This window comes from Candoia aspera, chromosome 3, assembly GCF_035149785.1.
Source record: "Candoia aspera isolate rCanAsp1 chromosome 3, rCanAsp1.hap2, whole genome shotgun sequence".
In the NCBI taxonomy this organism is placed as follows: domain Eukaryota; kingdom Metazoa; phylum Chordata; class Lepidosauria; order Squamata; family Boidae; genus Candoia; species Candoia aspera.
This window is the reverse complement of record NC_086155.1, coordinates 23,134,181-23,152,107: the sequence shown is the minus strand read 5'-3', so window position 1 is coordinate 23,152,107 and position 17,927 is coordinate 23,134,181. Positions and strand designations below refer to the sequence as shown.

Here is a 17,927-nt window from a genome sequence, read left to right as displayed (position 1 = left end):
TATTCCCAGAAGCACTGTTGACTTAATCTAGTACAGAACTTCATCGTGCAGTAAGTGCAGGCAGAGAATTGTAAATGAGAATAGAGACTTTCTCTGCCACCTGACATATTTTCTAAAGTCAGTACAACTTCTATAGCTACATGTGAATTTCTGAGTAAATTCTCCCTTTTCCCTGTACCTTTCACTTCTTGTTGTTTTGATCCCATTCTACACAAATGCGTAAAAAAAGGAGAGCAAGACTTCGGCAGCGTTACACTGCATGTTCAAGCACTCTGCCTTGCACGATGAACTTACACTTAACACTGCTAATTTGATTACTATCAAGACATACTGTGTGCTTAAAAGTTTGTGAACCCTTCCGAATTTTCAATATTTCTGCATACATATGACCTAAAATGTGATCTGTCCAACAACTAGATAAAGAGAACCCAATTAAACAAATTAATCAAAAACATTATACCTGTTCATTGATTTATTGAGGAAAATAATCAAAAGCTCCATATTTGTGTGTGGCAAAAGTATGTGAACTCTAGAATTATCAGTTCATTTGAAGGGGAAATTAGAGTCAGGTGTTTCAATCAATAAGATGATAACCAGGTGTGAGTGTGGCAGGTCCTACCTTATTTAAAGAATAGAATTCTGGGTTTCACTATCAAAGTCTGATCTTCACAACACAGCTATGTGGAAGTGTGTCATGGCTCAAACAAAGGACATTTCTGAGGACCTCCAAAAAACAGTTGTTGATGCTCACCAGGCTGGAAAATGTTACAAAACTATTTCCAAAGAGTCTGGATTCCACCAGTCTACTGTCAGGACAACTGTGTACAAACTGAGGCAATTCAACATCACTATCACCTTCTCCAGGAGTGGTCGATCAACCAAGATCACATCAAGAGCAAGGCATGTAATACTTTGGGAGATCTCAAACAACCCCACGGTAACATTTAAGGAACTAAAGGCCTCTCTTGCATTGGTGAATGTCAGTGTTCATGAGATCACCATCAGGAAAACACTGAACAACAACGTGTGCATGCAAGGTTGCAAGGGGAAAGCCACTACTCTCCAAAAAAGAGCATTGCTGCCTGTCTACAGTTTGTGAAAGACCATGTGTGTCATGTTCCCTGTTTCAATGTTCTGTTAACATCGTAACGTTTCACATGTCAAACCGTTTCTCCGTGTATACTCAGCTTGCTCTTTGCTGGTATTTTCCGTTCGTGCTCTCTTCTTTGTTTTGGGACGTTGGAATGTATGTTTGGGTTTGCAACCCTATTCAAGGTTACTTTCCCAGGCACGTGTAACGGTTCCTAGCACCTGGGAGGGGGTGGTTGCTGACGGGTGCTTGGGGCGGGACTGGATTGAAGGCAAGGGTTTTAAGTTTGTATTTGGCGCGCTTTTGCTCATTCTCAGCTTTCTCTGTATTTGCATACTATTCCTTTAATAAATCAGTTATCTTTAAGCCCGAGCTTGTGAGACTGAGTATTTGGGATTAGGCAACCATTACATAAAGCTGAGAATCATTTATATCATCTTCCGCTAGCCCCATCCAAAGTTTGGGGCTAGCGATGATTGAACCTCAGCTTCGCGAAAGTGAAGGGAGCGAAGAAGAGCCGGACTCGACGAAGACTCTGGTAGCTCCAACTTCGAGAGCGCAAAGGGCAGCACGTCGAGAGAGGCGGGAGGTTCAATTGGATGAGCTATTGTTGGCGGTGCAGGGCGCCACAAGGGGTGAACCCCAACCCGAAGTGGAAGCAGCACCGGGGAGGGGATCTCCACAGCCATCCTGGGAACATGAAATCCCCTTATCACCGAGGGTGGTGGTGACCAATAGACCCTTAGAAGAGCCTGTCACTCCTGCCCGCATGAAAGCAATAGAGGACAAAATGGATATGATAGTGACCCTCTTAAAGGATATCCCCAGGGGCCCAGGGTCACTACAGGAAGATTGGGAAGAAGACCCCTCCCAGCTGGCTTACCCAAGACAGAGGTCCCTGTCACTCAGGGGAAGAAGTAAGACTCGGGCTTCCCGACAATTGGGAGGAAAGGAGTCGAGGGCAACCAGAGATCGGCCACCGCTGGGGGCTTGACGTGCGTTGATGTTTGCAGAGCCACCACAGCCGGTGGAGCCGGTAAGAACCTTCCCACCGTTTGGGGTGAAGTTTGATGGGGACCCTACCACGCTCTCTTTTTTCATTACGAATGCTAGACATTATATGGAGGATTGGGGCCGAAGTTTTCGTTCGGAACAGGGCAAAATTAATTTTATTGCCAACAAGCTGAAGGGGAGGGCAGCTGATTGGTACGTACAGCTATGCCAAGCAGAGGCCACGGAGTTAGAGGACTTTGATGAGTTTCTGTGGTCACTAAAACAGCACTTTGAAGACCCATTGGCTCAAGAGAGAGCGAAAAGCGCCCTGAGAAAACTTTTTCAAGGAACCCTCTCTGTCGCAGACTACGCTTTAGAATTTAAAGCCCTGGCGGGAAAGGTGGAGGATTGGTCCCAGTCGACTTTAGTGGAAATGTTCAAGCAAGGGCTGGAGACGGAAACCCTCCGTTGGGCTTTGTGTAGGGACGATCCTAAAACGTTATACGGGTGGATTCAGTTGGCGGGCAGCGCGGAAAACGCTCTACAAATGTATGCCCATAGCAAGGAACTGAGACAAACCCGAGTCGCTAAGGGGGCTCATGCCACGGGATTTCCGAGCCGCCCTAAACCAAAAAGTTGGGAGGAAGAAAGAGAACGACGATTTGCGAAAGGTCAGTGCTTGAGATGCGGAAAGGACAGGCATCGTGCCACTTCGTGCCCAAGACGCCGACCAGAGAAACGGCCAGGGAAAGCGTCAGGAAAATTGCCATCCCTGCCGCGCAAGATGAAGGCTGCCTGCGCTGAACTCCACCCTCCAGGCCTTACATTCGGGGAAGAGGAAGAGGAATTACAGTTCGACCAGCCGGCGGGAAAAGGCTTCCACCTGCCCTGAAGGGCGCCGTTGGGCAGGTGGAAGAAACCGGGCGCGACCACGATTCGGTGAGTGGGAATTTTCCTACGCTGACTGTCAAAGTAAAATTGGGCTCTAGAACCAAAACTGTCGAAGTCTGGGCCATGCTAGACTCGGGTTGTTCCCGTTCGCTGATGCATCCTGATGTTGTAGCTGCCCTAGAACTGCCCACGTTCCCTTTGCCACGGCCCATGGTCTTCACGCAATTGGATGGAACTATGGCTGGGGGGAAAGCAGTTGCCCACTCCACAGGACTGGTTGCTTTACAGATGGGCACCCATTGGGAGAAATTGCCTTTTGTCATAGCTCCAGTGGGGGGGCCTTTAGTTATTTTAGGAATGCCTTGGTTCGTTCAACAAAACCCTTTTATCAACTGGCTGCATAGAACTGTAACGTTTGCTGATGGATTTTATAAAGTACCAGAAAAGGACTTGTTAGAGGACATGGAGGGAGGACGGGTGGCTAACACTACTGTACAAACACTTCAGCCTCTAGAAGGACTGCCTAACCAATACCAGGATCTGGCTGATGTGTTTGGGGAAAAGGAAGCAGATCGCTTGCCACCTCACCGAAAAACAGACTGTGCCATTGAATTTCTCCCCAATGTAAAATTACCTCACCCAAAAATCTATCCCATGTCTCCCAAAGAGCTAACTACGCTGAGGGAATTCATTGACAAAAACCTGGCTAGGGGTTTCATTGAGCCTGCAAACTCCCCGGTGGGGGCACCTGTTCTCTTTAGACCAAAAAGGGATGGCTCTTTGAGGCTGTGTACCGATTTCCACGGGCTCAATGCAGTCTCAATATTAAATAAATATCCTTTGCCCCTTATCAAAGATATGTTATCACATCTGGCCAGAGGCAAAATCTTCTCAAAATTGGATTTAAGAGAAGCATATTTTCGCATTCGCATAAGAGAAGGGGATGAGTGGAAAACAGTGTTTAACTGTCCTCTTGGGGCTTTCCAATATAAAGTCTTGCCCTTTGGTTTATCGGGGGCACCTGGGGTTTTTATGCAACTTATCAATGAGGTCTTGCACGACCACCTGTTCAAAGGGGTACTGGTGTATTTGGATGATGTATTGATTTATACTGAAACCATGTCAGAACATATTCACTTGGTGCGTCAAGTGCTTACTAAATTGAGAAAAGCTGAGTTGTATGCTAAACTGTCCAAGTGTGCCTTCCATCAATAACAAATCGATTATCTGGGATATAGAATTTCTGCAAAGGGTATTGAGATGGACCCTACCAAAGTTGAAGCTATTCTGGCATGGGAGCCTCCCCGTACCAGGAGGCAATTACAAAGTTTCCTTGGATTCGCCAATTTCTACAGGGCATTTGCCCAAAATTTTGCAGAAATCGCCCTCCCCCTTACTGAACTGTTAAAAACTAAAGCTCAGGGGGATACGCGACGATCAAAGAACCCAGGAGCGCTCCTTAAATGGACCCCAAATTGCCAACAGGCATTCGATGCGCTCAAGCAAATCTTCACCTCCGAACCCATTTTGCAGCATCCTGACCCCACTAAGCCTTTCGTGGTGCAGGTGGATGCCTCTGATTTCTCTGTCGGAGCACTGCTACTCCAGTCAGACCAGTCTGACACTTTAAAACCCTGTGCTTACCTCTCTCGCAAGTTCACGGAAACAGAGAGACGGTGGCATGTTTGGGAAAAAGAGGCTTTTGCTGTAAAAACCGCTTTGGAAACTTGGCGCCACTTATTAGAAGGGGCTTCAAACCCCTTTGAAGTGTGGACTGACCATAAAAACTTGGAGGCATTAAGCACCAGTCGAAAACTCAGCCCCAAACAACTTCGCTGGGCTGAATTTTTCAGTCGCTTTGATTTCACCCTCAAATTTATACCAGGCAAGAAAAACTTTTTAGCTGATGCTTTATCATGCAGACCCCAAGACGCTGGCCCAGGGCCAACGGTACAGGGTACTGTATGGACAGAAAAGCAATTAAGTTTGGCAGCTGTGACACGCAGCCGGGCGCGAGCGCGACAAACTCAGCCCCAAGCCGCTCCGCCTCCCCCCCATCCACCACGCTTGCCAATTCCATCAGATTTGAAACAACAGTTGCTCTTCCACCTCAAAACTGATACTTGGTTGCAAGCAAACCTACACACTGTAACTTTCACTGACAATTTTGCCTGGCGGAACGATCGTCTCTATGTCCCTGATGCATTACGAAAGACGATCCTCCAGCGCTGCCACGACGACAAGTTGGCTGGACATTTTGGGTATCTTAAAACCCTTCACCTAGTTAGGCGTCAATTCTGGTGGCCAACTTTACTGAAGGACCTTAAAGCATATGTCACTGCATGCCCTGTGTGCGCAACAACAAAGCGCAAAACTGGCAAACCTCAAGGCCTCCTGCAACCTGTGGCGACCCCGTCCTTCCCGTGGCAGGACATATCCATGGACTTTATTGTCGACCTCCCACCAAGTCAACGAAAAACAGTCATTTGGGTTGTAAAAGACTTTTTTTCAAAACAAGCTCATTTCATCCCATGCGCCTCTATCCCCACCGCGCAACAGCTGGCACGCCTATTCCTCATGCACGTGTACCGCCTACACGTAATCCCCTCCCATTTGGTGAGTGACAGAGGCACACAATTTACGTCACAGTTTTGGCGGGCATTTTTAAAACTGCTTGGCACCAAACAAGCCCTCTCCACCTCATGGCATCCGGAGACGGATGGATCTACTGAAGCAGTTAATTCTACACTTGAACAATACTTACGAGCCTTTGTCAATTATCAACAAGACAACTGGGTGGACCTACTCCCGTTTGCTGAAGTTGCCTATAACAACGCCGTTCATCAGAGCACTGGTAAAGTTCCCTTTAAAGCTGTCTTCGGGCGTGAGTTCGTCCCGATACCCGAACTCCCGCACCCGCAGCCACTACCAGCCTCTCTCACTGACTGGGCTGAAACTCTCAAAGACTCCTGGCACAATATTCAACAAGCTCTCAGCCATGCACAAACCACCTATAAAAGACATGCTGATGCCAAACGCTCCCCCGAACCTACTTTTGCTGTGGGGGATAAAGTCTACTTATCCACAAAATTCATCAAATCGCCACAACTCTCGAAAAAACTTGGTCCTAAGTTTATTGGTCCTTTCCCCATTGTTGCACAGATTAACCCTGTTACTTTCAAACTTGATTTGCCCCATAACCTCAAGCGTTTACATCCTGTTTTCCATTGCAGCTTGCTCAAACCCTACCTGCAGTCGGACTGCTGGCATCCCCAACTGGCTCCACCACCTCCAATCATGATTGATGACCAACAGCACTTCGAGGTTACTGAAATCCTTGACTCCCGCCGCCAGCACTCCACTTTGCAGTACCTCGTCCGCTGGAAACATTTCCCTCATCCTGAATGGGTTTCTGCTCACCATGTTCGCTCACCCCACCTTGTCGCTCGTTTTCACTCTGCCTACCCGGACAAGCCGGCTCCTTAGCATTGTTCTGGGGGGGGGGGGGGGCGATATGTCATGTTCCCCGTTTCAATGTTCTGTTAACATCGTAACGTTTCACATGTCAAACCGTTTCTCCGTGTATACTCAGCTTGCTCTTTGCTGGTATTTTCCGTTCGTGCTCTCTTCTTTGTTTTGGGACTTTGGAATGTATGTTTGGGTTTGCAACCATATTCAAGGTCACTTTCCCAGGCGCGTGTAATGGTTGCTAGCACCTGGGAGGGGGTGGTTGCTGACGGGTGCTTGGGGCGGGACTGGATTGAAGGCAAGGCTTTTAAGTTTGTATTTGGCACGCTTTTGCTCATTCTCAGCTTTCTCTGTATTTGCATACTATTCCTTTAATAAATCAGTTATCTTTAAGCCCGGGCTCGTGAGACTGAGTATTTGGGATTAGGCAACCATTACAATGTGGATAAGCCAAAAGACTATTGGAAGAATGACTGTGGGTGGATGAGACCAAAATAGATGTATTTGGCTTGAATGAAAAGGGTTATGTTTGGCAAAAGGCAAGCACTGCATTCCAGCATAAGAATCTTATCCCATTGGTGAAACATGGTGGTGGCAGTATCATGGTTTGGGCCTGCTTTGCTGCCTCTGGACTGGGACAGCTTGCCATCATTAATGGAACTATGAATTCCGATTTGTTTCAGCAAATTCTACAGGAAAACGTCAGGGCATCTGGCCGTGAACTGAAACTCAAGAGAAAGTGAGTCATGCAGCAAGACGACGACCCAAAACACACAAGTTGTACAACCAAGAATGGTTAAAGCAGATGAAAGTCAATGTTTTGGAATGGCCAAGTCAAAGTCCTGACCTTAATCCTATAGAAATGTTGTGGAAAAACCCGAAGCAGGCAGCTCATGCAGGAAGCCCACCAAGATCCCTGAGCTGAAGCTGTTCTGAAAGGAAGAATGGAATAAAATTCCTCAAGGCTGATGGGCAAGATTGATCAACAGTTATTGGAAATGTTTAGCTGCAGCTATTGCTGCCCAAGAGGGGCACACCAGTTACTGAAAGTAAATGTTCACATACTTTTGCCACACACAAATATGTAGCTTTGGGTCATTTTTCTCAATAAACCAATGAGCAAGTATAATGTTTTTGACTCATTTGTTTAACTGGGTTCTCTTTATTTCATTTTAGGACTTATATGGAGAACAGATCATATTTTAGATCAAATTTGTGCAGAAATATTGAAAATTCAAAAGGGTTCACAAACTTTTAAGCACCAGTGTATATGAGAAATTTACTACTGGAAGAAGCTGTTTTAATACTCCTAATGTGGAAAGAAATACACTTGCATGAGAAACATTTTTTATTCTCAGAAAATGACTTTTGATTTAGTTTTTAGAAACTAAAACTGATACTGTATTGTAGCTATTCATCTCTGATCAATGTCTTTATTTATTGGGATACAGATTATGTACCAGTGACATTACTTAACTTTAAATGTGCCAAAGATTAATTTACTTGTTTCATTACTAGAAATTAACACGGGGTCTCCCTGTGAAATATATTTTGCATGCTTAATATTGCTTTTGGAAGAGTGCAATCTAAGTCACATATGGCATTGCTGGATATAAGAGAAAATTTCTGAATATTTACAGCATTCTCTCATTCTTTTAGCTCAGATTGGGAAAGTGAGGCTTAGCACACAGCACGGCTTCCTCAGTTGCCAGTAATGGACAACTTGAAGACACAGCAGCCCCCTTTTGGAACCCCTCTAACCACCACAGTACAGAGTTTCCTACTGCCTTGAGGCAGGAAACCTGCAGAACCTGAAAGTGGCTAAACAAACAAAACACCAGAACATTGGGGGGGTGGGGGGTAGCAAACAAAAAGGACTGAAATTTTAAGAAATGGTTTTAAATGCTACTAACAACTTGATTCACATAGAAATGTTTACTTTGCTTTAAGACAGGAACTAGAATATTTATCTTCTGATGCATGTCTGTGCACTTTCAGCCACCATGGAAATACAGAATATCTGGCATTATGGGAGTAGCAGGGGCATAATCTTTAGGCTACATATTGCAAAAATGTAGATAGGAACAAAGGCTCTGCATAGAAATGACAAAACCATTTCATGGGTCCCACTAACTGTACCCTTTTAGTTTTTTTCCCCCAGCCATGGTGGTAAAATCTTAATGGTTTCTTGGCCTGCTCAGAACAAAAGGCTGCAGAGTAATAATGATGGAATCTTTAACTGAATTCTATCTGTATACAGATAGTCCTCGAGTTACAACGGCATTTGGGACCAGAATTTCCATTGCTAAGCAATGCAGTCATAAAGCGTGACATCCCGCAACCGCATCACTTAGCAATGGCAATCCTTGCAGTCCCTGTTGCCATTGTTAAGCAAGGATCATGGGTCATTAAGCAAGCACCTCCTCGTAACTATCTACTAGCTTCCAAAAACCAAAGTCAGTGGGGAAGCCAGCTGGAAGTTGGAAGACTCAGGCAGGTCACAAGCAGGCCAGCAGGTAAGAAGCTGCTGCCAGGTGGGAGAGGGAATGAGGGGGTACACGGGTGGCCACGGAGGTGCAGTGCAAGTGTGGAGGGACTGTGCGAGGGTGCATGGGTGGGGGAGACTTATCCAAGGAACTTGTGACCTTCTCTGCCTGCTTCCCCAGTGACTTTGCTTGTGGGAAGCCAGGACAGAAGATCACAAATAGTGATCATGTGACTGCGGGGTGCTGTGACTGTCGTAAGTGCAAGCCAGTTGCCAAGTGCCCAGAACACAATCACATGACCTTGGTGGTGCTGGGACGGCCGGAACTTTGAGGACCAGTCATAAACACCATGCATTCATAACTTTGAATGGTCACTGAATGAGTGGTTGTTAACTGAGGACTTCCTGTATACATTTTGTTTGTATGAGTACCCAAATGCACACAATCATAAATATCATCAGCAAACATCATGTACTAATTTAACAAAGAAAGTCACAGCAACTAGTGTAACCAAAGTTCAAAGTAAAACAATGTTTCTCCTACATTTCAAAGCCATTTTAATATTTTAATTAGTAGTCGCCTCCACCCACCCCAATCCAGCAAGTCATGTTCCAGAATTTAGCATTCTGTTTGGCTAGGCCAGTGATCTGAACGTGGAAGAACTTTCTGTAACTCCATTACACAGAGACATCATTATCTAGTCAATTTTAGACTGGCAGCTGTTCTAATCCTCTACATGCTTAGAGGACTGGTTAAAATGACCCAATCCAGTCCTCTGGTGGAACTGGGGCTTAGGAGCACTGTCTTGCAATGGTTTGGGTACTGCCTGTTGGGAATGTGCAAAAGTTGGTGCTGGGGGACTACTCTTCAACATCTGGATCACTGATCTATGGTGTTCCACAGTCTTGTCTCTTATGCTGTCTAACATCTATACAAAATCAGCAGGGGAGGTTTGGAGCTCTGGAGAGGGACGCCATGAATTTACTGATGACACCAAGCTCAACTGCTCCCTATTAACTAACTTCAAGGAAGCAATCAGGACCCTTGAATTCCTCCTAATCTTGATAATGGACTAGATGAAGGAAAACAACCTGAAATTAAATCCAGATTAAGACAAAGTTACCATTGGTAGGAAAACGCTGCACTCTAGGACTGTGGTAAAACCTATTCTGGATGATGCTACATCACCCAGAAAGAGCACATTCACAGTTTGAGAGTGCTTCCTGAACCCCACTGTGGGTGACTTAGCAATAATTATCAATGCCTACATTATAACCTCTCTTGACTACTGCACTCCACTTTACATGGGGCTACCCTTGAAGTGTCTGGAAACTGTAATCCAAGCAAAATGTGGCAGTCCAGCCACTGATTGGTGCAAGATATATGGAATATTTTATGTCTATAATAAAAAGTCTGCACAACTCCTATCTCCTGGAGTACAAGTCACTCTGTAACTTTCTCTATTGCATTCTATAAAACAAGGTTTTGCTCTGAAATAAGCAGCCTGGTTTATTTACAACCTTCAAAATGACTTGCTGTTTCAAATACAGTTATGCTTGCCTATACATATCAGGAAATGACACCATTTCTATATACACAGCTATTATCTCTGGTAGCATTATATACACTGTGGTAAGGATGTTTATGTAAATCACTTACCCTTCTCCAAGTTTCTCTAGTACATCAAACACTTCTTCAGGCTGTTTTGTCAAACTATCTTCATCTAATTTTCTTAGCTGCCTGGAATCAAATAATTAGACATTGTGTTATCAGATTTCACTGGATAGACTTTCAGTCCTAACTCAACACCAGCGGTAAAATAGATTATAATTTGTTAACAAATTGTTCTACGAATACTGAGTGTAATCCATGCATATACAGCAATGAACCTTTTAAGGATAGGTAGAAGAGAGAGACCCAAAGTTCCCAGGCATCCTGACATTTGCATCAGCTATATCTCCTGTACTGGAAAGTATTCCAATTCATAAAATATTTTTTATCCAAAATGCACTATTAGTAACGAGACGTTTTCTACACTGTTTCCTGAAAACTAGGTATTCATTTTCTGAATGCAAAAAGACAAAAAGAATCAGCAGCATATGCAAAATGCACAATGATTTTAAAAGAGGAAATATTACTAAGACCCAGGAAATGGTGAAACACGAGAACAGGTCGGAATGATAAAGCTTTAAGATTACAGAATATAGTCTGGTTTGGAATCGAAAACAGCAAATAACTTATCCTTCCCAAGTTGCAATTTGGGTAACTGTTACAGCAACAAATTGTTCCAGCTATGCATTTTTAAACAAGCCACAATTGGCCATTTTCATATGTCATGCTAGTCGAAATGTATTAACCACATTCATACACTATAAGCAACCAGTTAATTCACTTCTAAATGTTATCGTAGCACATTTGGCAACTACATACACTAGTTCTCAAACTCTAATATTTATTTGTTTGTTTGGTAAATTTATACAGGTAGCCCTTGTTTACAGACCACAACTGAGACCAGCAACTCTGTCCCTAAGTGGGAAATCAGATTACCCCAACTGTGATTTCTGGCTCAAAACTGACAAGACTAATCAGTTTCACACCTTTGTTTGCCTCCTAACCACTCCACCACCCTTTGGAATGTACACCCCAGTACTAGGATAATTAACAAGGGAATTAATGTTTGTATTTACATTCATTGTAGAGGAAGGGATTACAAGTAAGCAAGCAGGAACACAACGGACAATACACATCAAAAGCAATGCACTGGTACTGGCAGCCGTGAGCATGCTACACAAACAACCAGATGTATTCCCCACGGTGTGCCTGCTTACTCTCTTGTAATCCCTTCCTCTCCCATCTCTCCACTCTGCAAGGTGGGGGAAGAAAAACAACAGGTCAAGCACAGGACAATGCCTGCTGACTGTAATGGTGATCATGTGACTGTGGTGATCACATGACCAAGGGACAGCATGGTTGTAACTTTGAACAGTCGGTAAGTGAGGATTACCTGTATAGCCACCCGTCTCACAAATGTGGCTCTGAGCAGCATACAAAGTTAAAAAACCACAAGAAATACTACAACATTACCAAAAAATAACAAAAATCATTTAAAAAATTGAAAAAAAGAAAACCCATTAAAAAAAAACAATCTGCAGGAAACGCACTCAGTTTCCCTATTAATACAGCCACTTTACAGGCTCTATAGCCAGGTTCCTGGATCCCTAAGTCAGATGCCAAAGCTGTGTCCTCGGGCCCTTCTGAAAGACCAGCAGGTTGGGGCAAATCTGACCTCAGAGGGAATGATATTCCAAAAGGCCGGTGCTGCAGCAGAAAAGGCTCTTATCCTGGGTCCTGTCAGATGACATTTCTTGGTAGATGGGACTCGCAACATGGCCTTCCTGCTAGACCTGATGGGATGGGTAGATGTGATTGGGGAGAGGTGGTCCCTCAAATAATTATGACCCCCTAAAATGATAATGAATAAGATTAAGTAATAACTACACACTTTTATCTACCTACCTACCTACCTACGGTTCGACCTAGTGGCTTAGCCGTCACCCAAAACTCACTCTAGGCTTTCCTCTCAACTTTGCCTGTACAAGCCCATAACAGGTTTGTGCAAGGTAGGAATGAATCCTGATAATGGTAAAACTGGTCAGCTTTTCAACACATTGTGACCACCACCCCACGCACCCGCTGCACTTGCTTGCAACTCTGTGAGTGATCACAACCCACAATTTTAGAACCCCTGATATACATTCCTTGGCTTCACTGAGTAATTGCCTCTAATAAAATATCACCAGTCAACTCACCAGCATATTATCTTATGTAAAACTGCTTCATTTTTATCATCATAAATTAGAGATTTTAGCAGAAAAATATTAACCTAATTTTTAAGTCACTTGTGCCAGTAAAGCTGCTGGAAAGTGATTGCAAAATTTCATAGTTATCAGCAATCTAAAGAAATGCAAGGATATTGTATGTAGGAAAAACAAATCAGTGTATATGGCTATAGACTAATGAGATATTTTTCAAAAACAGAGCAATGCTACAAAGCAAATAATACATCAAGTAAAACCCCAAAGCTAAAAGGTTTGAAAAATAATTGGCAATTAAAAAAAAAAGGAAACCAAAAACTGAGAATCCAAAGTGTTCAAACTCAAGTGAATGGGGGGGGGGGGCTGAGATGGTTTTCCACTATTGTGGAAAAACTAATTCGTTATACCACAAAACTAAGGAAACAGTTTTTTTTGTTGAGCATGCAAATCCAAAATTGAAAGTAACTGCAGTCTCTGATAACAGTCTGATGTTACAAAAATTCCTTCAGACCTCAATTGTCTTTAACCTGGGTTTGCTCGCCTATTGCAATGGGTAGAGTACTGTATTTGTGGTTCTCCAGACATTAAGTTGCAACTCCTATCTATCTATCCATCCATCCATCCATCCATCCATCCATCCATCCATCCGATTTAGAGGCCACTCAACTCCACAGAGCTTACGCTACAAAATAGTAAACAATAAAAAGAAAATCTCACATGTCCAGACAAACACACTCCCTATAACAGAAAACACAACTAACAGGAGCTCCAAATGTACCCTACTCCAAGGCTTGGGAGAACAGCCACGTTTTTCAGTTGTATTAACTGCAGCTTGGCCAAGTGTCTGATAAAATTTTGATTAACCCTAAATATGATAAGTAGGAAAAAAATCAATCCAAGGTTTACTGTCAGGTGTTTTATACTAATTCTCATTAAGATAGAGTCCAGACAATATAATAAAATATGATTCATCTACACCAAAAGCAGGAAGTTCTGTGTAGCTGCATCAGAGAAGGAAAACAGAGGGAAAAAACTGAAGTCCAGAAAATGATTAGGTTCATAGCACTACATCATTGTTTAGTATGGTATCTGAGGGCAGCAATAAAATGCCACTCATAATAAGCAAAGACTACTAGTACCAAGATTACTGGTTTGGAGCAGGTTATTTGGCAAATATTTCAATGCTAATAACATGTTACATCATGGTAACAAATCTGTGGCTCTTCAGATGTTGCTGATCTTAATTCCAGCAGCCTCAGTAGCATATACTGAGAGATGCTAGGAAATTACAGTTCAGAATACATGTAGTCCTCGTTCAGAGGCAACTCGGTCATTAAGCAACATGGTCGCTAAGTGCAATATCACGATTTTATGATCTTACTTCAGCTTTCTTTTGCTTTGCAGACCTGCTAAGGTTATAAATGCAAGGACTAGTCACAAAGTTACTTTTTCATCACTGTTGTAACTGCAAACTGTCGTTAAATGAGGCAGTCACTAAATGAGGACTACCTGTAATCTGGAAAATAACAGTTCCTCATTTTCAATATAATCCTTACTGACTCTTTTACAACTGTAAAGATATTCATACAAACATTATGCCTGCTTTAATTTTTATCCCACCTTTATTATTTTTATAAATAACTCAAGGTGATGAACATACCTAATACTCCATCCTCCTCCTCCTTTCTCCACAAGAACAACCCTGTGAGGTGAGTTGGGCTGAGAAAGAGTGCCCAATGTCACCCAGCCGGTTTTCATGCCTAAGGCAGGACTAGAGATCTTTTATAATTTCATACCTAAAACACACAGCTTAAAAGCAACCATATACGTTATCATGAATATCTGGTATGAATGTGTTCTTGTTAATATCAGGATGAGGTATGTGCAAGATGTTATATTAAGACTAAATACTTTAATAATAAAAGTATTTTTGAATCTAGAATGAGAAGGTTGGAAGAATCACAGTGCATTTCTGCATCTGCCATTAATTTAATTAACTGTTAATTAACATCAGACCTGTTATTATAATATAGAAAAACTTAAGCATACCTGTAATATTTATATGAAATAAGCATGCTATAAATATGCAAGATTCAGTTTGACAACTGATATTCATCTTCCTAAGAACTTCTCTATGTTTTAAGACAAAGAGGAGTCATGTTCTCAGTGATCTAGTCTCACTTGCTTTTTAAGTTTTAAATCTGGAAATATGGTTGCATGAAAAGATTTAGGTAATCTTGATCAAACTGCATTTTTCAATGAATCCCTAAATAAACAGAAATTGATACAACCTTTGCATGGTTGACAGTTAAACACAACATCTCTGTAAATTGAATGCAAAATAAGCCAACTAAAAATACTGCAGGTGCAAAACTTCCAGTTGATTCAGTGCATTATTTTATTTATTTTATTACATGAAAATCTGGAAAATAGTCCAAACTTCTGCACCTGCCATACTCTTAGCTTTCTTATTTTGCATCTGCAAATAATTACATGATGCATTCACATTTGCAGAAAGATGTTGTCTTTAATTTTGCATCATGTATAGTTGGTACCATTTAGTTTTCACGGCAAGAATACTGGGGTGGGTTTGCGACCAATATGAAGCTCTGGTGTGGGCTGGTCCATGAAGTCACAAAGTCGGAAGCGACTGAACGAATAAACAACCAATAGTTGGTACCAGCTTCTGTTCCCATAGGGACTCACGGAAATAAATCATTTGACCAGGGGTCCCTAAACTTTTGCATTCAACTGTATATTCAAAACTAAACTGCAATGTGGATTAATATATTCTTAAATTTATAATGAAGCTCACAGCATTACCTTTGATTTAAACAGGAAGATAATGTATATCTAACCATCTTTAGGTTTTCTGCCATAGTTCTATATCCTATTCTGCTTTCTGGAAAGCAACTTCCTTTCAGATAATGCAATAATTACCAATACCAAGCAGTTCTTAATAAATCTCTGGAAGTATTACCTAAACTGTTTTAGACATCTTCAGGTATCAAATAAATAGCAGTGTTCACAAAGTACTGTCCCTGACATAACTTCCATGCTAATTTTATTCCTATATTATGATCAAGCTTTCTTTAAAAAAAAAGTGAGATAAAAATCTAATAATTCAGTAAATTACATAATTTGCAATCTACATATACAGAAATACTTAATACTTTAAATGTTATAAAGTACTATTTAGGCAATTAAAACTGCACAAGAAACTGACTTTCAGTATTTCAGAGTTTTGACATTTAGAACTTCCCTTTATGCATTTTCAGTCACTGGGTACTCCTTTGTTCACTTCCCTTTACCATGTTTTTAAGAAAGCAATGAGCTTTGGTAACTAAAGAGACCAACTTCCTGCGTAGATGGTGTCTAAAATGTCCGATATGCATCAAAATGTATACATGTGAACCCATAGTAGTTACGAGTTCAGTTTGTGCTCTACCTTCTACAGAAAATGTTTCTAAAAAGACAACATATAACTTGCAAAGACTTCCAAATCCATAAAACACAACTTTCTTACTATTCACTTTCTAATCTTCTGCTGATGGGTCAACCCAAAAACTTGAAAACCAACCCTAACTTTAGGAAGACGCATGTTTTAAATGACCAGTATCCCTGCCTGAGGGAAATTTATCTCCATCTTTGGAAGCTTACTACCAGAGTAATCAATAATGGGATTTCACCCTAGGTCATCCTGACCTAAGATGACAAGTTTGTATCTTTAGATACCATGATGTAAGTTTGTCACACTAACAGTACCATTGCATTTTGGTTTTGCAACACAAAAAGAACACGCCTGTGCATTGCATTTCTACTGTTTTTTACAGTGCAATAGAACACGACTAAGAAAAACAGATACTCAAAATACACACATAAGATGACCGAGTACGGTAGCTTGGAATTTCAGGTGGAAGTTAAATCCAAAGAAGTAGTTGGACTAACGGAGACAGAAGAGGCAAACAGCTGCAAAACGCAGACGCGACTCCACCAATAGGAAGCCTGCTGTGCACCCACTTTGAGACAAAGAATTACAGAAGGACGTCTGTCCTTGAGCACAAGGTGCAAGCGAGCCCCGACCAGCGAATGCCAGCGAGGCAGTGGCGCAGAGCTTCCTCTTCAGGAAAGAGCGAAGAGGAGGCCTCTGAGGCGAGAAGAAGCGCATCCTGCGCGCAGCCCCCGTCGCCTCGGCTTGCTCTATCCTCGACGGCTATTCCACCATCCTAATCGCACGAACACGCCCTTTCCTCTACGGGCCCCCAAAGTCCGGCTCCTCACCGGCGCGGGTGGCGCAACTGCACGGTCTCCATGGCCGCAGGGGCAGCAGCCGGTGGACGGGGCTGGGATGGTGCGGAGAAGCAAAGAGAGGCGACAGTCACCGGCGCTGCATCCCGCCCGCTTTCTTGCACCTCTACCCGCTCTGACTGAAGGGGCGGCCCCGCCTCCCAAACAGCGGCAGCACTTCCGCCTCAGAGCAGCCTATCAAGGCGATGCCCGCCAGCCCCCGCAAAAGAGAAGCCAAGGCGGACCCCGCCCGCCCGGCAGCCGGGCCTGACGGAAGGCAGCGCGCGGGAGGATGGGCGGGGGATGAAATTCACCACCCGACCCACGTGGTTCGCGGGTCTCGGCGGCAAATCTCTCCGGGCTTTGGTGGGCGTGGCTGCGGGGATGCCTACGCTCCTCCTCGTTTTAGTCCTCTGTTTTTCTCAAGGGGAGACCGGTGGGCTTGAGCGTCCCCGGAGCTGAAGTAAGACGTGGCAAACACATTAACTTTGGAGGTGTTGGATTCACACATTGCATTAAAAGATGATTTACCAACTACCGTGGCGGAATTCACACCCTGTGCTATAACTTCGTTTTCTTGTTACCCTGGATGGTACCCATAGGATCAGAAAACCTGACCAGAAGTTTGCAATCATCGGCCTTGTGTGTCACACAAAGCCAACTTTGGTGGTTTATATTCCAGTGTATTGCACAAACCCAGATAATTCTGTTAAGTCAGCACATTCAAGGCCAGTAACTGGCCCAATGTACAGTATCCTAGTAAGGTACCAGACTGAGTAAACATTTGAACCTGGTTATTTTACCTATCCTTATCCAGATATATGTTAGCTATTGTACAGTGAGGATTTAACTTCTGAATAAACTCACAGAGTTACATAACATGTGATCGCAATCCTA

General features: G+C 43.1%; 1 protein-coding gene across 3 annotated transcripts in view; it reads right to left on the bottom strand.

The window, feature by feature from the left end:
- The window catches only part of STK4 (serine/threonine kinase 4), an 82,525-nt gene extending 65,334 nt beyond the window's left edge, over positions 1–17,191 (bottom strand). For 2 of the 3 annotated variants that reach the window (XR_010067536.1, XM_063297141.1), the window contains exons 1-2: positions 17,025–17,191; positions 10,588–10,668 (exon numbers count right to left, since the gene is read on the bottom strand). Coding sequence is in view for 2 of the 3 variants with exons in the window: in XM_063297141.1 (XP_063153211.1) it covers positions 10,588–10,668; positions 17,025–17,056 (113 nt within the window). In the remaining variant the exon portion in view is untranslated. The remainder of the gene's footprint in view (positions 1–10,587; positions 10,669–17,024) is intronic. The other variant, XM_063297140.1, reaches the window with a different exon arrangement.
- Positions 17,192–17,927: the final 736 nt, after the last annotated feature.